Source organism: Orbicella franksi, chromosome 6 (genome assembly GCF_964199315.1).
Source record: "Orbicella franksi chromosome 6, jaOrbFran1.1, whole genome shotgun sequence".
NCBI classification, from domain to species: Eukaryota; Metazoa; Cnidaria; class Anthozoa; order Scleractinia; family Merulinidae; genus Orbicella; species Orbicella franksi.
This window is the reverse complement of record NC_138150.1, coordinates 10,572,695-10,593,458: the sequence shown is the minus strand read 5'-3', so window position 1 is coordinate 10,593,458 and position 20,764 is coordinate 10,572,695. Positions and strand designations below refer to the sequence as shown.

Genomic DNA, 20,764 nt, shown 5'->3' with positions numbered 1-20,764 from the left:
AATGTGGAAATGTGACAATGTGCAGCATGGTTTGTGAGACTGGGAACTATTTTAAAAATATACATCACTGACTACAAGGAATAGCGGGCTCATATTCAAGATGGCTGCCGACGCTGCGGTAAGTACAGTACATCCTTTTTTAGTGCACCTCCCGTAGGTATGTTTAAGCATTTTATTGAAAGAGGTGTAAAAGATTTTTCTCTTAGAAAAATATTGATCGTCTGATGCAATGTAACTCATGATTACTAGTACAGGAGTCTTATATTTAACCGTGGAAAGTTGTCATGGTATAAGATCATGATATTTAGCTCTTTCCCGTGTAGTGCTATGGGGGTATTACACCAGGCAGGACCCTCCCATTTTCTCAGACTATTCGATTTTAATTCCATTTTATTTGCACACACTCTCCCCTGTTTACGAGACTTGTCAAGTGGCTATGTATTTCTGAGGGGATTACTTTGTCGGCATGACTTTTGTGTGTGGGTTTGGTGGGGGGGGGGGGGGGTGGTCAGAGAGAAAGAAAGTTATTCAACAAAATATGCCAATTTAAACTGTCATGATATTGTGAAACCTCTGACATAGACCTTCAAGGGTTTGTTTCTTTTCAGTACCTTTTGAGGGACTGTGGCTTGGAAGGCTTGTTGAGAGGGAGCTTATTTCACAGCTGTTTTGAAAACAATAGATACTATAGACATTTAAAAAATGGCACTTTCCACTTTCCACCTCAGAAAAAAATACATGTGGCAGACAGATTTTGTTATATCAAAAATTTTCTTTTTGTTATAAACAATTTATCTCTAAAACTAGCTTCTTGTGAGTGGTATTTTGTGGGAGATTTAAGAGAGGGATATTTTGCTGAAGGGGGGGGGGTACTCTGTAAATCTTTTGGTAAGGATGCACCGTTGGGATACTGAAGCCCTCACCCTATACTAGGCGATGATCAGCTTGATTTTGCAACCCTATTCTAGACCTTGTACCAAAACCCCCTACTCTAACCCAGACTAGCTATTTTCAATACAGAAACTTTACCATGTTCATAGTCCAAGTATACATACCAATATCGTGTGAAGGTGAATAATTTATCATACCAATATCATTACAAAGTCACTTCCGAGTTTCAATTTCTATTATAGAACCCCAGGTAAAGAACCCTGTTCTAGTCTAAATTATTTATACTCTGGCCACTTTTCCAATAAATTATACCCTACTTCTACGCCAAAACTGTCTCAATTCCATGCCCTTCCAGACTAAATTACCTGAAAACCAAACACTTTATAGCAGCACATACTGTACCCATATAGTTTACATATAGGAGTACTCCTCCCCCCCCCCCCCGCCCCCCTAGGCTTAGGTTTGCTTCACCTGCACAAGCAACAAAACCACTAAGAACAAGTGGGTGAGCAATGCAAGGTAGTTGAGGTGCCCTGTTGGCTTGCTTTTACAGAAGCTGATCAGGGACAAACCTAATTTTTTTTCAAATCCAAAAAAATATAATTTGAAATTGCAATTTTTTTGGTCCAATCAATGTTGAAGAATGTGTGAAATCTAATATAACTTAAAGTGATTATCGACAGATAAATTATTGGATCCACAAATATCTTTTACAAATCCGATAATTTCAATATCCAAGAATCGTCATCAAATGCAGAAAAAAAAAATTAATTAATTTTGCAAATCGCCAAAAAAATACGACGTGTTGCTGGCACCAGGAGTCAGCCAGTATCAGAGGTTTTCCGATTTTGCCACCTTTCACTTTTTATTATCCTTTTGGATTTGAAAAAGAGCTTTTTCTATATTGTTTCTCTTTGTCTAACGTATTTCACTTGCTGACTCCTTTCTGTCACTTTTTGCTTACACATGTGATCCAAACACATACATGGCTAGGGGAAATTGAAATTGAAATTCTAGGGGAGGGTCTTTTGGGAAGGGGAAGTGAGCGACTTTTTTTGAGAGCTTTTAAGGTAAGTTAGTAGCATATATTAGCATTACAACAGACCATTTTACAGTTGTCTGTGCAGTGAGCTGGCCTTTGAATGGCAATCAAGTTGTTCTTATGCTAACTAGTTGGCATTTACATGAGAAAAGCAGAGAAGCAAGTCGCTTGAAGTCATAGGCTAGGTAACTATATAAGCATACTGTAAAAATTATGGCCTGTTTGTATTTCTGTCATTGTTTGAACATAAATTATAGCAGATATACTATATATTAGATTAATAGCGCAAAAAAAATATGTGCACTGATTGGTTTAAAATCCTGTTACTATAACTCGATAGAAACACAGAACTAGCACAAGCTGTTGACATAATGATGGTGTGAGCAAAGAGAATGTACATTTTGATGATCAAAGTAAACAAGGTGTTTTCTTTTTTTTGTTGTGGAATTTTCTGAGAGAAATAGAAAACATGTTCTGTGTTTTTATTGAGTTAAAGAAACATGCATGGAAGTTTGGGAGAACTCAAAAAAGCTGTGGAACCACTCACCTGTCAGCTCATGTCCCCACAGCATTTCTCGTTCTCCCAAACGTCCACTTGTGTTTCTATAACTCGATAGAAACACGGTTCATGTGTTCCCTTTCTCTTGTAATTGTAACTGCAATCTAAAATGAGGGAAAATAAAATTGTGTAAACCTTAGACTAGGTTCTAAAATTTTTCTGCCAAGTAATAATTACGCCTGGAACATACCAGTAATGGGAGAGGTGAGTTTGTACAGTAACCAATGTTGAGTTACTTTTATTAATTACTTATTGCTTAGGAGGGAACAGACGATGGAGTCAAATCTCAGCTTAAAGACACTGCCCAGGAATTTTTGTTCAAACCAGTAAGCAGACAATGCATTTTTTGTGCTTGTGTGTGATTAGAATGTATAACTGTGTATCAGACTTATGGTGAATGGAATCAGTAGTTATTGCAGAAGGAGTTGCACAATGAGTATGAAAATGACGTAGCAGATACGCACAAAAAAGGAGTTGAGCAAAAAGGGGGCCAAATGCCCCTGAAAAAACCTAGACAGGCAGACAATATGCAGATCACAGTCCTCACACAACAAAATCTCAAAATAGCCTGGCTGTACCCAGACACCAACACTGAGATTAAAATACAGTGTCATTCCTTGAACATAATATGGTCTCACTGCATATGAGCCAAGTGGCCCATCAGGCCGAAGCTTATCCCAGCATCTGTAGCATGAAGTGACTAGTAATATTTCTGCTCCCCCCTGGATAAGATGCTAGTCCATTGCAGGGTTACCCCCAGCATTACGGCCGCCAGTACCCATTCATATACCTGGGTAGAGAGAGGCACTGTGAGAGTCAAGTGTCTTGCCCAAGAACACAACACAATGTCCCCGGCTATGGCTTGAACCCGGAGCACTCGATTTAGAGACAAGCACGCTATCTATGAGGTCACTGCATCTCTCAGTTTGAATGTAATATAATTAACATTAATTAATTATAAATAATTATTCTTCTGCATATGGCATGTTTGATTGGTTTGGTCACTGCAATACATATTATATGGAAATTCTTTTTTTGCAGGCTGTTGTTGACCAGGTCAATATTGAAGGGTATTGGAGAACCAAAAAAGACATTTTAATTCCAGGCATTAAAAGAGTTTTAGAGGCTACAACATTCAAAGAGGTAAAGTATAGTAATACAAGTATAATGATGAAATCATAAAATCACACTGTGGATGATCCTCCCAAAAATCATCTTAGAACTAATGCTGTGGCTTTCATCTCTTGACATATACAAGTAATTTGATATTTCATTTTTATTTATAGTATGCAGGTATACTAAGTGACCATTATTTATAAATGCTAGTATATCAGTCTTCATAACCCTTAGTGGTCCACAGTTGCCAGCTAACCATTCCCCCCCCCCCTCCAAAAAAAGAAAGAATGAAAATTTCACCTCTAAAGGTGGTTGGTCAATTTTGGCCCCCCTACCTTAGATTCACTCCTGGGTTTGATTGGTTTTAAAAACAAAAAGTGCCTAATATGACCAGTGGTTATGAATGCCACAGAACTTAATATTGTGCCATGTTTTTCCAGTGAGACATACATACAATAACAGTTACTGTTAGTAGACCATTTTCACATATTTTCAAACATTTAATAAGGACTTTGTTTGCTCCCCTCCTGACCACTTATCAAGGGGAACTGAACCTGTGATTACAAGATTACAAGTTACCATGTGTTGCACTTATATGTACATATAAATAATTTTCTTTTAATAGCATCTGGAGCTTAAAAAATAGGTTGGTCTGTTGATCAATTTGATTTTTTCCCTGGCAGCTGCTAGATTTGGCATTTGAGGCAAAAAATAACCTTATGGACCTTGGAATATTTAATGAAGTTGACATGCTCATTGATACAAGCTCAGGTAAACTACGATTACCAAGTGTATTATACTCTCCCTTTTTATTGCTACACTGTATTATGATGTAAACAATTAGTAATAGTAATTGAACAGAGTGGAATACAATTCAGGGAGTAATTGTGCAAGTAATTTCAAAATCAGACAAGCGCAAAGTGTGAAGCCAATTTGAAATTATGAGCACGATTACTCCCTGAATTGTACAACATGAGGTCTAATTAATAATTAATCGTATCTATAACAAATTTCGGAATTATTAAAGGTATCATGGTAGGTGGATTGACAGTATTTGGAAATCACTCTCTTATGCTGGCGCTTTGAAAGAAAACCCAATCAACCTATACATTTTCTGAAAGCTTAATACTGTTATAGAATGCAATCATATCTTTGAAATTTTCTAAAAAGTCATTGTTGCAGTGATACGATATTAAAAGAAATACCCAGAAACACTGCTTTGCTTAAACTGGTTCGCTTCTGCGCATGAGTTATCGGAGCGGTGTGATTAACATCGGAAATGTTTTCTCACACATCACCCTCAAAAAGGGTGTCAGCCGTTTTTCAGATGTCATTTGGTTTTTTTCTACACCCTCCTAAAGTTTTATATTTGCAATGCCAATGTTTCCTTCTACTAAAGAGGCCATAACTTTGAAACGGAAGCAAAATTAAACAAAGCCTGACACCCTTTTCAAATGAGGTATCTTGGAACATACCTGCTGATTTTCAGCCAATTCCATCAGAAGACACGTGTAAACGAACTAAAAATGTTCATCCTTATATGCCATTTTGTTTTATTGAGAAAAAGACGAAAAACCTTTTATAAGATTGGTATGATTAGGTATTAAAAATCCCTTCCATACTGACAGGTGTTGGCATGGGTCAGTTTACCACAATAGCTTATGACAACTTGAAATGAAACAGACGTCTACAATTCTGGCACGGAAATCCGTCACAGTGAAATCATCTGAGAAGCCACAAACTACCTAGAGCCTTTTTATTTAAACTGCCGTGATTTCTTTTACTTTGAAAATTTGGTCGGCAGCATTGCTATTATGTTGCTCAAGTTTAGGCTTCTTCGTTCTCCAGACACTTTTTGAAACCATGCCTCATGAAGCCAAAAGAGGAAATCTTGAGGTCTACATCTGCACTTGACTCTCTTGTTGTGGAAGTTTCGGAATTGCGTATGTTCTCCAGTAATTTCATGTGACTAGCACTTGTTGTACATGTAGTTTGTCCTTCAGCTTCATTGGCAGGGTTAGTGTCCTTGAGTTTTTGTCATTCTTCTTGGTTACAGTGCGACTGTTGGTCGCTCAGAGTCAAAGATCTTGTTTGATGCTGAACCTATGGGTTCCACCAGATTTTCACCTCTTTGGCTTCTTTGAAGATGAACTGGGCAAGAAGTTTTCTTGCGTTTTCATCCTGATGCTTGCAATGAAAGAACCAGATCAAGAACACTTTGTGTGCACAAATGAAATATCTCACCACAATTCACTTTACACATGACAACTGGCAGTGAATTTTATTTAGAGGTGTCAACACGCCATAAGGGGTTGATGGGATTCAAAAATAGTTTTTCTCTTTATCTTAAAATACTTCTGTCTGCAGACTGCTCTTCTGACCCCAGGACTTAATCATTTTTTTTTTCATAAATATTTTACTTATCCATTTGCTGAAAATGTCCCTTCTTCTGCCCTGCAGTCTTTTGCCTCCAAGAACCCTCCCCCCTTTTTTTTACAGAGTTTTTTTCCCCTGTATTGCTTAAGGTAAACAATAACCTTGTCAATTTTTGTTGTAGATCACTCCGTGCACCCAAATGGATATGATGTCACATTTCAAGTAAAAGAAAAGAGATTGCTCACTAGTAGTACAGGAACTCAAATTGGTAACAATGAAGGCAACATGGTGAGTACAGACTAACCCTGTGATGGACTAGCATCTCTGCATTCAGCTTGAGTAATTCTCTTATTTGCAGCTATGTGGACCACTTGGCCTGAAGCAGACTTAACCGAATGAGCTGAAATCAGAGAAATATTTGTTCTGTTGTCAGTGCTCATGCTTTCTAGCTTGCTTAATGGTAGCACTGACTCAACATTGCATATGGTGATATTTATGTTACCTTCCATATCTCCTGTGCGGCAAATTACCAACTTAATAACTTGGAACTTTCTCTTGTCTGGCCCCGTTAAGCAATGTTGGTAAAGCAATAGTGACTCAATGTCGATGGCTCAAATGCCACCAAGGTCAATGATCATTGGTTGTTAGTACTATGTAGTTCTCAGTTTCATTAACAGGGCTAATGCTCAGGAGATTCAAGGAGCTTCACTTCAGCCCTTGAAATTACAGTAATATTAGATTGATTCTTTGATTTCAACTTACTTCACTTACACTTGTTTGTAAACTGGAAACAAAGAGGTATGCTACTCTGGTCGATATGTGGATATTATTAGTACAGGTGTAGCCACCAGTTCTTAAAGGAATAATAAATTATGTGTAAACTGGTAAATGCTATTAATTTTGTGTACTTTTTAACAGTTGTTTGGTTGCCGCCTTAACAATGTATTTGGGCGTGCAGAACAAGTCAAAGCAGATCTCTCATTTGGAACAAGAACTAGAATGTCCTATCAAGTGAGTAATTAAAAGGGAGGGTTTCACGGCTTTAACACCACTCATTCAATTTCATTGTATAAAACAATTGGAAACATGCTAAGACTCTTGCCGGAAATTTGCCTTTCAAAATTTCTTGTTCAGTCGCAAAAACTTGACAACATAGGTGAGAGTTCTCATTAGCATTCCTTTCAGATGTTCCTACTTTATGTATTAAGTACATTTTCATTTTCGTATCAATCACGTGTATTTCAGTATTATCAGAGGCGATAATTTTGTGAAAACATAATGATAACCTTTTTGTAGCTATATGGTTACACAAAAGTTAGCAGAATTACTAATGCACACTGGATTTAAACAGAAAATGTTGAATTCAGTTTGAACACCTAATTTGTTATTTGGCCCGACGGTTCTATTCTAGACCGGATGCACAAGTTATCTACTGTTATCAGATTGGTTCATAAACAATGGAATTGGGTGGGCTACCTCATAGCTTGCAAATGCACCGAGCTCTAAAACTATACCTTTTACACATTCGAATCACTTGTAATGGCTAAACAACATGGAGCAAGTGTGAAAATCAATTTAGAAATGGTCAGTGTACAATAAGTATGTACTTACACCAAACATTTACTTTAGGCAAGTCAAAATTTCCCTTTTGGTAAATTAAAGCGTAAGTTGTCTTGTGTTTTAGCTTGCGTACTTTAAGCCAACACCTGGGACACCCGAAAGAAGGTGAGTTTATTGTCTGCCTCATAAATTGATTTTTTTGATGCGAGGTTCTAGAAATATCACATGGTTAGTTCAGTCGTTGATCAGATAGAGAGAGAGAGCCGGGTTGAAGAATTGAAGATAAGGACAGACTGTCGTTGAGCTACCGTACATCTACAAGTGTTAAGGCAGTGTGGCTTGCATTTCTTTCTTGCTAAGAATTAAGCATGTACATTCACAATGCATGAAACTTACGGCTGCGATATAGTCATCTGTGACTGTTGTATCCCTGTGATTCAATCACCACTTTGGTAACTAAAAAATGCACTGTGTTTAGGCAAACCATTTGGCAATGGTCAGCGCCTCAATATAACCCGGCTTGGTACTAACGTCTCTAAAAGCTGTGAGCTCAAAAGAGACCATAAACTTTTTAATATATTGCAACCAGAAGTCGATGGCACTGACACAATTTGGAAACGTACCAGAACTAAGTGATGTGATCAACAGAACAGGGTGTTAGACTTGAAATCCAGGCATCTGAGACTGAAATTGTGTGCTTTGACAACAAGCGCTGTATCTGTTATGTGGTAGTTAGGACTTCTTCTGCTCAAATCAATAGCAGCTAACTGATTGGCATCATTAAAGGTTTTTCACTATTTATATAGTGTCTCATATTAGCACAGCAATGCTAAATATAGCATGTGTACATCTGCCTCCTCCCCTCGAGGGAAGGGAGAGGATGTGTACGGGCTATGGTAAATACAGAAACAGTTGTGAATGAAATTAACGCAATGTGGCACAGTTTTACTCTTGCAGCCCAAAAATCTACAACAGATGTACCTATGTGTTCACACTGGGAAGCAACACAAGGACTCTCTATGGATTATTCGGTGACTACCGGTATTATTTTGTACACTTCAAACATTAAGGATTGTTTATGCATTTGTCAAGTCAAGGACGCACACGGTAGGCTGTGACAGTGTAAGCTAGAGAAGCGTTAAAGCTGTACAAGGTGCAGATTAGACTGAAAGCAAATCAATGGTCTGCTTTTTACCGCTTAGCTGAATTTTGCTTCACGGCCGCTCTCGTACACCGTGCTGGCTCACGCGCGCTAGCATTGCTCGCGCTCTTGAAGAAAAATATCCCGTAAAAAAGAAAAAAAAAAACTTGCGTGCTTGCCCGCACAAAAATAGTAGACTTACCCACAAGTGTAGCTTCAATGTTCGCGACGCTCAAAACTGCTGCCAAGTGCAAAAGACTTTGAAAAGGAACAACAAAAATTTTCCAGAGTTTAAACTGCTGTCATACAGCTAAGTGCCTCTTAGAGGGCTTGGGTTTCCTTTTACTAAGACGGCCCTGCATGTTTTTTCCTTTTATTACTAGCAATCCCTCACCTCCTAGTAGGAAGGTTGTCTACAGACAGTTTGGATGGTTTGTAAATTTTGAAGTTGTCAGTAGAAAGGGAATAAAACTGTGCGCTGAGTATTGCTGTTCTCTTTTAGTTTCCCTCCATTATTGGACAGCACTGCTTGTCCTGGGAAGGAACGTGGCGTGAAGTGACGGGGCTAGCAAAAAATGCATCTTTTGAAATCCGGGAGCAAGCAGGCCATTCACTCAAAAGTGCGCTCAAGGTGAATAACTTATTGCATTTGTATGATAATTTTATTAACTTTAAGTGAGGTCTTTTGGTCGTGATGTCCGAAGTAAACTTATTATGAACCCTTAACATTGCATGCTAATGACAAAACACTACGAGATACATGTCTTGTTTCTTGGTTAACTTTGCAACAAAAAAAAGCATTCATGGACTTAAATCAGTGCCCGAGATCTTTACAGAATCTCAGGTCTCTCTCGCAGGAGAATGGTAATTAGTAAGAGTGCCAAGAACTAGATTGCTTGTTTTCTGGGCTCGCTGATGTCCTTACTACGTTAAGAGGCTGATTTAGCAAGAGAACGGGAACGTCACTTGGCGACTGCGCGCGAAGTACAAATACCCAAATATGGTCAGATGACGACTGCAGGGCGCGCGGAATAACCTGGATTCTGTTCTAATTTGACCATATTTGGGTGTTTGTTCTGCGCGCGCCGTCGTCAAGTGACGTTCCCGTTCTCTTGCTAAATCAGCCTAATCAGTTGAGCAAGGCGCGAGGAGAGTTTGGTGACGAGGTTTTAACGTTCAACTTGTGTTGTTGTCGCGGGCAACTGGCTTCGTTTCCAGTGGCTTTGACGTCACTGGTAGCAAAGCGCCCGAAATTGCAGGTGACGATATTGTTACCGTTGGAAACGAGGAAAGTTGCCCATGGCAACACCGTAATTTTAAATCCAAAACTTTGTCACCAAAGCTCCGTCGTGCCTTACTCAACTGATAATAGTAGTAACGAGATGTAAAATTAAGTTATGTTATGTTTACTTCAGTTACAGATTATTACCCAGTATTGTGTGGCTAATCGTCAAAATTGCCTCGAAATGACTTGGTGACGGTTAAAGTTGAATAGTCTGTGTTACTGTTTCTTTTTTTTTTTTTATTCAGCACACAATTGTGGTGGATAAGAGAGACAATATGGCGTTTCCAACCGAAGGATATTTTCTAAAGCTTGCTCAGGTTTGCTTGTTGTTTTTGTCTGTTTTCAAACAAGTTTTCAAAGATGAGAACATTTACAAAGCATCCAAGTGACTGTTTGGAGGAAGTCATTTTCAGCTATGCTTGGTCTAGTTCTGGCCCTCTCTCTGTCACACAACGCTAAGCAACCTCGCGTGACAGAAAGAAGGGAACTGGACTAGGCGTAATGCTGTGAAAGACAACAATTTGGAAAAACACGGACATGCAGAATTAAGTGACATAACAAATACTTTCTGTCCATCTCGTTTCACATTTGTTGTTGATAACAGTAATCAGTAACAATGTTACATGTATAAAATTAAGGAATCCACCACAAGTTCGAGTAACAAGCAGACAAAAACTTTGTACCAAGATTATTTTCATCGAATTGTAAACTTCTGTGTGACCGTTTTAAATATCTTTTCAAAAGAAATCACTTCTAACAACACCAAATGTCGAAAACAAATTTTGAAGTTCATATGACTGAAACACTTGAAAGTACTGGTGAAGTGACACTGATGATGAAATATCTACCTGTGTTTGCACAATTTCTCTGAACTACTTCATTTATGCTAAACAAGTGGTCTTGTCACGTTATCATACAAGTCATCGCCAAAATGATGTCACCAATATCACCAGCATCACATTTGTGACACATTAATATCACCCAACTAGTGGACTAATGCAAATCCTGCATTTTGATTGGCTACGCTACTAGGGGACTATTAGTAATAGTCATCGAGTAGCGAAATTGGCGCCATCGAACGTGACGCTTTCTTTCGTTTTATTCCCAAATAAATATTTCTTCAACTTGCATTTACTAATTGTATTATTGCCTTTTCTGTCCGACTAGTTGGGTGATACTAAAACAATTGACATGTAGCCCTTGCGGGCTACGGGTCTAATTGTTAATTAGTCTTTATTAAATGGTGTCAGGGGCACGGTGATATATATGACTCTCTGTTCTTTTTCTTTTTTCAGGAATTTGCAGGATTAGGAGGAGATGTAAGGTTTCTTAAGCATAATTTGGAATACACACACAGTCTAGAACTCCTTCAAGATGTGGTAAGCCTGTCTTTTACGGACCTTTATGGTATTTTGTCTTAATTTGCTTTTCAATCAAAGTCTCTCATTGCACATTTCCTCGCTGTCCATGTCTCAAATTTACAACGCAGAAGTTTCTCGTGTGATTTAAATTCTTGGTGAAGTCTCCGTGCCAATAATTGTAACGTCTGTTGCATAAAAAGAGAACGATAAACCTTTGAGTCGGTTACTTTGTCGTTATATTCAGTTTATGTCGGAATAGTGGAAGATCTGTGAGAAAATGAGTAAGTGGCGGCGGACGAAAACCTAGAAAAGGGAAGAAGGAAAAGCGGATTCGGTTTAACCCATGATAATAACCGTATCCACCCCTGAAGAAAAACAGAAGGAAGGGAAGTTCTCCTCTTCCGTTTTCCCCCGGAGACTGCAGGGGTGGGGGTGGGTACAGCTACTCTTAAGCAAAGTTAGTTTTGAACCACTCGGTACTGCTTCATCAATGTCAGCTTCCCTAGTTATTTAACTACCTTTGCGACATCTGATTGTTCTCTGTTATCGTCACATGTTGATGTAGCTTCACTCTAAGACGTTATGTAGTGCTTGATATTAAACAGAATAACAGAATTGGTGTTGGGTTAACTTGTTTGTTGCAGATATTATCATGGTCATTTCAAGGAGGAAACCTTCGACCATTATTTGGTACACCCACAAGAATAAACGACAGGTAATCGCATCTCTAAGCGTAAATTGTTTGTTCACCCACACCATAGTGAACTATGCCCACACAGTATCTAGCATTGATTTCTCAGCAGCATGGCTGATTATTAAGCCTTGGTTTAATCTTCCACCTACGGAAAGTTTGTTTTGGCCACTCAAATCTGAATGGTTGTCTGTACGTGTCATTGACTGGCGAGCATACAATTGCACTTGAACGGGTTCACCCGGGGGACTTCCGTATGAAAAGGTCGGGCATTCTCGTCGGAAAATGTGAGTTAAGGGACCGTTCATTTTTTATGAGGGAGGGGGGGCTGGTGGGATTTGGGAAGCACCATTTAAAAATCGCATGACCCCCCCTCAGCTTACCAATTTTTTCACATGGCCCCCCCTTATAGCGGTCATTTTTTGGGATGGCCCCCCCCCAAAAAAAAATTGAACAAAAAATCTTTAGATTTCAACTTTTTTAATATTTCTCTATTATCCCCCTACTTCACGTTATTGTGCTCACTATGAAGACAATATTTACAATCTCTATACGACAGAGAGCTGTTGTTTAAAAAACAAATCAAAAGAAAGAGAAGTCAATTTCGGATCTCCTAGTTATGGCTCGCCCTGAGCGTGTGGCATTTGGCCTCTCATTGGCATCTTCCTCATCTGAATTGATGAATGCAAGAATGACGTCACTTGAGTCATCTTCTCCCCCAGAGTCAATGGCATCACTGTTATACTCATCATTGTCACTTTCATCCCTTTCACTGCTGTCAGCACTTGCCCTGTTGTCATTTTGTGTCACTGTCCTGGCATTTCTCAGTGTTGGTTGGCCAGCTCTGAGAGGACTCTTCTGCTACAAGCATGAATGTCTTACAATTGCCTTTACTTTCTCACTCTTGCTGCTTTTCAAATGCTGCTTCAGCCCGTGGTGGTTTTAGTACTTGTTTAGTTCTGGAACATGTAGCTTTTTAGGCTTGGTTAGATCTTCGCACAACTCAGTCCAAGGATAATCCTCCTCCCTACTTAACTTTGCCTTTTCTTCTGCTCTCTTTTTCCTTTTAAATTCCAGCACTTCAAGATGCTGAAGATAATCCACCACAAACTTCGATTTGACAATAAACTTATCTGCAAATAGAGCAATGCTCTCTGGGTCAGATAAAACCAGCCTGCCACTTCCATGCTCTTTCTTCTTTATATTGTTAATCCAATCGGGGAAAGAGCGCATTACTACATGAGCATCATGAAAGAGGCTCATTCCAAAATGCGCAATAATGGCGAAAGCGACGAGTCATTTAAGAAAAGGTTTACAGCTGAACGATCCAGGCAGTTTGACATCTTACAAGCAAAAGAAGCAATCTTTCTAAGTGCGGATGGCTGTTCAGAAAGGGCGAGTGAGTTTTCCATGCAAGGGTACCAGTTGAAGCCCAGTGATGGAAGAAAACTGAACTTCTCCATCAAAGAGCACAGAGCAATGGTGGAAAAGTTGAATGTCATATTGAAAGATGTAAAGGAACACGATTCCACACTCTTTCAGTCCAATGGGCTTGCTTTAAAGCAGGACGAAGAATTTGCCTACAGTTTTAATGTAAAACAGATCAAATGTACAGAAGCTAAGTTGACGAAGGTCACGCAGGACATGGAAGCACTAGAAAATAAGAAGAGCAATTATAACAGCATATTCAAAGGCATACTCAAACAGCACATCAACAAAAGGAGAAGGAAATAAGAAAACCGCGGAAAGTCAAATGAAAGAAAGAGGAAGCGGACTGAAAACAACGTCCAACGAGTTTATGGAATCTGTGTTGGAAACCCGCTAGGAAATGATCTTCCACAATGCCTTGTGTACCCTCCTAGAACGGCCGTCCCGGAAGAGTGTCTTAAAGTTGAGGATGTTGCCACGTCGATATTTAGAAGAGATGGGCCATACGTCGCACAGCTCTTGGAAGGAAATTATTTCATCAATGCTGCAAGAAGCAGAATCACCACCAACCTTGAGCGGGAAGTCAGAGATTATGTTTACACCTTCATGTACCCTGAAGAGTACACTCTGACGGAAAGCATTGCTGCTTCTTGCAGCATTGGTGAAAGAGACTCCCATAGCAGCGCAAGTGGCGACGAAGAACTCGACGACAGCGGAGATGAAGATGAGTGCCAGTGAAAGTTGCATTCGAAAATAACAGTGTTAAATACTTCTTTTCAGTAGCTCCAAATGCTTTTTGTCACCAAACGTTTTTTTAAAGCAGAAGGAAAGTTTGTAATAAATTTGTATCCTGCCTTCTATGTTTATTCTATAGCAATTTTTTTGACATTCAAACATCATGCCATTTTAAAGTTTTACTAAAATATTTCACGTGACCCCCCCTTTTTCCCTTATTTTTTTGGGATGGCCCCCCCTCGAAAGCCATTTTTTTTCGCATGGCCCCCCCCCAAATCCCACCAGCCCCCTCTACCTTATAAAAAATGAACGGTCCCTAAACCCCAAAGGATACCAATCTGAGCGTGGCTCAAACTTTATTTGACCCCTAAAAGATACCACTTAAAACGGAATACGTTCAATTACCAGCCGCTGTTCAGGAAAGGAGCCCACGCTGGTAGACTCGAGAGAGCGGCGAAAATCGAGCATAGAAACGGGAATGAGAGGGTTATTTTCGATATTATTTCTTCAAGTACACCCTAAAAGATACGTTGACAGCTTAAACTCATCACAAATAGATTAGCTTGGGAACTGGTGCCTTAAAGGTTAGCGGGGTGCTAAAGCCATAAGCCGCTAGGAGGTATCCATGGCAACCCTGGAAAGCAGGAACCACCCAATGAGCGTCCGCTAACCGGCACCGTCACACTGAAAGAAATTCAGTGGAAACTACATACCTGAAGAATACTTACCCTGACCAAGAACAAAACGGGAGGGAGGAGAGGGTGCAAGAATCCGCAGTGATTCGCGAGCAAAGCAGTGCAACTGATCCACAACAATCAGCGGAATACACTACAACAATTATGCAATGAACCATAAACCCCTGCCAAACCCCTGAAGGCCGCCCCACAGGTCACGTACTCCCAAACGGGGAAACCGCTGGCTGCATAAGCTCATATTTAACTTGCCTAAATGATATTAGCTGGATGGGCACGCTAGCTGGCTGCATTAGCTCGAGTTTAACCTTGCCTAAATGATATTTAGCCATATTAAAAATAGTGGCGTTTCATCATGAACACACTAAGTGAGACCAGAATCCTTGATTTGTACCCTTAAGCGAGACGGCGAGCATCCCCGACCTTTTCATATTGGAGTCCCTTCCGGGATGGGTTCCTTTCTCGTTTGTATAGGTAATGCGACGGCAATGAAGAATTTACACTACAAGTGAGCCTTTAGGCGAGTGTAGTTTGGAATATTTGAATATCACGAGTAGTTTAAATCCTTAATTGCTCGAGCCTTCATACGATTACTCATTTATCATTTGACTGAGAAAACTTGCGAACTTACGCTGCAGGGTAAGCCAATCACGGTGAAGTAATTTTCCTAGCCACATTGCAAATCCTGAGAACAAGTTAAACCAACCTTGATTTAACTTGTCTTATTTTTACGCAGATTTTTCCTTGGTGGTCCACTTTCCGTGCGAGGATTCAGCACAAAAGGGATTGGGCCGAGAAGTGAAAGTAAGTCCATTTCTGAATGATCTTTAGCTTCTTCTCAAAGCGAGTCTTGGTGCCCATCCTCTCTTAGGGAAATGACATTTCATTTACATGCAAATTAAACTCATTTTCATATGAATGGTTATGCAACAGGCCTCGCTTTGATAGAGAGGCTTAGGTCAACTCGAAATTGGGCTTTTGCGATGATGTTCAAGACTTGCAGGAAATCTTCAAGATAGAATTGAATTCTCCACTGGTGAACATGAGAGTTTTCTTACTGTAGTTTTTGGCGGAGAACCTTGTCTAGGGAGTATTCAAGTACAGGGGAACCCCACCTTACGGACAGTCCGTTAATACGGCCAACTCGTTATTAAGACCACTTTATTCTGGCCCAAACAAAACCTCAGTCAGTCATTTTCTTATTCCAAGAACCCCTTTAATACCGCCACTCCGTTAACACGGCCAGATTTTGTGGCCCGTTGGTGACTGTACTAACAGGGTTCTACTGTTGTTTCTTTAGAAGCTCATCCCGAGATCGATTGAAGCCAAGCAAAGGAACTTCGACAAATATTTTCTATGATATTATTAGTTAAGTCCCTTTATTTCCTGAAAGACCGTTCCTATATGTGCCATGTGGTTGTCTTACAGATGATTCCCTCGGCGCGGATGCTTACTGGTCAGCAGGCCTCCATCTTTACACTCCTTTGCCGTTCAGACCTGGACGAGGTGGCCTGAGTGACAATATCAAAACGCATTTCTTTCTCAACACTGGCAACCTAGCTTGCCTCGACACAAGTATGAGATTTAAGTTTATTTAGAATAATTCGTTGCTACCGTAGTATAGTAGCAACCTTTAGCGTGTTTTATTGGCTACGAAGAATCGAATCCTCGGGGACCTCTCGGAAGTCTTCGGAAACTAACAAAAAAAAATTGTCAAAAGCCGAGACACAACAATAGTGTGGTTAAGTGGGCAAATGACTCATCTTTTTATTCAGCTTTGTAATCCTTGTTAATTTTCACGAATCGTGACCATCCTTGTTAGTTGGTGGGTTATTTTTGCCTCTTTTTTTATTTTCCTCGTTATAGTGCTATTTTTAGATTTCTTCGCTTTGAACGTAAAAAATTGTTTTTAATATATTATTTCGTAGTTTGAGTAAAGGGGCAGAAAAATCCCTAAGTGACGACGTAGTTCTACAGAGATCATGTCTGATTGGTTTTGAATTTTGCGCCCGGAAATGACAACCAATCAGAGACACTTTACGATTCCCTGTAGAGCTACGTCATCAGTATTCATCAGCCTCAGACCTCTCTCGGGATGGAAAAATTGAGCCCTTTTGCTCAGCTTAGTTCTTTGCATTTGCAACAAAGATTAAAACTGTGTTTTCAGCTTTACCGTGGAGGAATAGGCTAGATGTGCTGAGAGAGAAGATTCGCTGGTCCTGTGGAGCCGGGCTGGTGTTCCTGCTAGGAATTGCTCGCGTGGAGTTAAACTATTGCGTTCCTTTCGGAGCACAAAATTCCGACAGGTATAAATTTGTTAATCTGGTTACTTCTCTTGTGTTTAGTAGAACGAAGATTTTTTTAATATATCATGCTGATTGTGGAAAATACATCATTCAGGACTCCAAACAACAGCCCGGGAAAATCTGCCCTTCTCCGTCTTAAGTGTGTTCGGACGTAATTTCGGTGCAACAGTCCTTTTCACTCTTAACTGCACATTTGCATTACAATGTAATCCAACCTGAATGCGAGACAATTCGGGCAGAAACTACAAAATTGCCGTAAATTGCCTCGTGTGCATTTTGGATTATATTTTAATTCAAATAAGAAAAGTTAACGGTGAAAAAGGCTATCGTTTTATCAGTATTGTATCAATGACTTTTTTTCTTAAACTGAGAATTGAAAGTTTCCCTCTCTGTTTCGTATGCACTTTCTGTTGTTCTGCTTGCTCAAATGTCCTGCCAAATGTTCTACTTCTTTGATTTGTTCTTTTTTTTTTTCAGTGTAAACCATGGAATTCAAGTCGGTGTTGGAATCAACTTTCTTTGATGAACGCTCTTCAGCAGTCACCAAGTCTCCAATTCTGGACATTTGCTCTTCTGTCACAGATCACTGGGCGACGTGCTTAATCTAAAGGTTACGTGATAAAGAACTACTACCTTAAGATCCGTCGTCATGTCCGCAGCCAAGGGGAAAGAAAAAGCTTTGCCTACATTTAGGGAAATCAACGCAGTGTTTAAATGGACTATTTCACAGTTAATCATTTGTTTCTGGTTTTTGCCGGTGAGCCAAGCATTGGGAAACTAGCGATACGGTTACAGTAATATCTCAAATGTTAATGTCAGAGCTTTACAGAGTGGTCTGGTGTCGCGTCACATGAGAATACAGACGGGATTTCAACTCCAAAAGAGCGATTTTAGTGTTTCATATAGTTATATGGCGTTTTAATGAATGGAAATTGACTGACTTCTGGGTTACCTACAATGTAAAGGTTTTGTTAGCCAACTTGTGCAGCCGATCTCAGGCCACGATTGACAAACAAAGACAAACTGAAGAAAGGAGTACTCAAAGTAAGCAAATCCTTACGCCGCGGAGCGTACATCGGGACAATGTAGGAGCAATGTAAAAAATTGGATAAATTGTTTAATTTATAGTAAAAATCAGTTCATGTCATTTTGATGAATAGAATGGCGGTTGTTTTTGTCTCTTATACTGGGCCCTTTCTTGCTGCTAACGTCTTATTTCTTTTAGTGTCCTTCCATCTTTTCGCAAAAAGTGATAAAGAAATGAATAAATAAATAAATGAATAAATAAATAAGTAAATAAATAAATAAATAAATAAATACATAAGTAAAACTGAGATCGAGGGCCGTACTGTAAGTTAATTACAGTACGGACGTAACTTGACTTACAGTACGGACCTAGAAATCGAGGTTAGTGAGGTATTTATTATCTCTGCCGTGTGTCTGACGGGTTCGGGAACAATTTCTATTCACGCGGAACGGCTTCAAATTTCTGATTCACTTCAAGAGCAAAACGAGTACGAGTGAATTTGATATTGTTGTTAAGTGACTCTTGAGTCTTTAACAGGCTTTAATATACAATTTTTCTTTTACCTGCTACAAAAGTTAAGAACACGGCAAGAAATCACGAGACATTTTGGCAACAAAAACAGCTTCAAATTTTAGCGTGCAGCTGTACAGTAAAATAAGGCCCGCTAAATTGACCAATCACAGCGTACGTACTAACAGAGATATATTAAATTACAATATTTAGAGAGGAAGCCACATCAGGCTTAGCTGGTTTTCATGCGGGTCTATCCTGGTCGAATTTGAATTTGGAGACGTGCGAAATATTTACAGTACATTAACAGACTTTTTAAGTAGCTCCAAAGCTCTTAGTTTTCTTTACAGAGCGAACTCTTGTAGAGACATTGGTTGAGAAACGTAAGAATTTATATATGTTATTTGCCGGCTGGGAGGTCCGTATGGTGAAAAACTGTGACCGAGGTCTTGAAAATGCTGCCCAAGGCCGCAGGCCGAGGGCAGCATTTTCAAGCCCGAGGTCACAGTTTTTCACCATACGGACCGACCGTAAGCCGGCAAATAACATGTTTTTTTTTTTCCTGCAGAAAATTGCTTTTACAGATTACAAATGGGTTTGTTTACGCAACTCTTGTCATTGAGTCGGCTTGCGCGCTGTCTACTAACGATTTGAAAAAGATCTTGGCAACGAGCGAGTAACTCAGATAGTAGAAAAAGAAAGATGTATTAAAAAACAGATTTTTTTCGAACTACTTTGTGTTAGTTGCATTTATTTCACCAGTTAAGTTCTCCAAAGTTGTTTTTGCGGTGTGAAGTTTCGTGCGAAGTTTGAAGTTTTACTACAAAAACAATTTCTGTCAGTCGTTCACTCGTTGCTTTTAAAATCACGTCGTCACTTTTCTACCATTAATTGAATAGCAGAAAGCGAGGAAATTCGTTAAGTGTATTCCACACAAATTCCTCTAAATACAGCAACGATCAGAGAGGTAAACTCGAGTGAAATTGACTCAAATTTTACGGCGAGAGAAACACAGGATTACGCGCCATTACAGCGCCAAGGTACAAACAATTATAAAGCAAACTCTCACAACTTCAAAACACTCAATTGAATTTACTTACAGTGACTTTCCTTGCCATTTTAAAGTGAACACAGATAAACTTGCGTTGACTAATCGTCGACGGATGTGTAAAAGAGGCAAAAGATTGACGATTACGAAATTTAGGCAGCGGGAAAAAAATCCGGCCCGTGGGCCGTATCGTAAAAAGCTGGACCGGTCACGTGAGTATGATTAGCCAATCAAATTCGAGGATTTAGGATTCCGGCCTGCTCAGATGCTTGAGAAAAAATAATTAACAATTATTCCATGAAACCGCGTTGGATATGAAGTGATAAATAACCAACGAGCGCGTAGCGCGAGTTGGTTATGATCACTTCATATCCAACAAGGTCGAATGGAATAATTGTTTTAGTATATTCTTAATCGGGTTTTTGCCGCCGATTTTTATTTCAACAATTTTACAGAGCGGAAAATTTTTAAACTTGGCGCACTGTTTTCCATATAAGGTAAAACTCCGACTAATGGCTCATAGTCGGAGTTTTTGAGCCAATCAGAGAGCTAGAAATGCAATAGTCGGAGCTGAGAATATACTAAGATGTGTTATTTCAGTTTCTCGTCGGTGTATCTGTAAACCCTTGAGGGTACAGTAAAACTATGTTTTCCATAGATATTGTTTTAGTATAATTCGTGTTTTATAGGCGTAAATTTACTTGTATTATGTCCGACACTTTTGTCCAAAATTTGTCCGAAATTCGATTAAGTGTCCGAGAATCAAACGTCCGAAGTAAAACGTCCGAGTCGAATATTTTTGCAAGTGATGTAGCCTTGAACTGTGAGAATGAGCTGCTTGCAAGCCTGATAAACCTTAGATGCATGAGCAGTCAATTCATTGTTCTTTGCAAAACTTTGATATTCAGATAAGTCGCATTACATTTGTTACTTAAAAAGCTGTTCGCCCTTTTTAATAATAATAATAATAATAATAATAATGATAATGATAATGAT

At 39.4% G+C, this 20,764-nt stretch overlaps 1 protein-coding gene across 1 annotated transcript; it reads left to right on the top strand.

Moving 5' to 3' along the window:
• The first annotated feature begins 16 nt into the window (after positions 1–16).
• LOC145491521 (sorting and assembly machinery component 50 homolog B-like) lies at positions 17–20,018 on the top strand. Its single transcript, XM_081470766.1, has 16 exons — positions 17–118; positions 2,753–2,818; positions 3,534–3,635; positions 4,292–4,379; positions 6,166–6,272; positions 6,903–6,995; positions 7,669–7,709; positions 8,488–8,575; positions 9,188–9,316; positions 10,216–10,287; positions 11,266–11,349; positions 11,976–12,046; positions 15,614–15,681; positions 16,306–16,452; positions 17,045–17,183; positions 17,661–20,018. Exons 1-16 carry the CDS (start codon positions 101–103, stop codon positions 17,704–17,706), a joined length of 1,359 nt encoding a protein of 452 aa, XP_081326892.1. The 5' UTR covers positions 17–100; the 3' UTR covers positions 17,707–20,018.
• Positions 20,019–20,764: the final 746 nt, after the last annotated feature.

Excerpts from the sequence above, each read along its gene's own strand:
- LOC145491521 (XM_081470766.1), top strand. Across the intron at positions 10,288-11,265 it reads ATTTTCTAAAGCTTGCTCAG|GAATTTGCAGGATTAGGAGG; the intron begins GTTTGCTTGTTG and ends TTCTTTTTTCAG. Across the intron at positions 12,047-15,613 it reads CCCACAAGAATAAACGACAG|ATTTTTCCTTGGTGGTCCAC; the intron begins GTAATCGCATCT and ends ATTTTTACGCAG.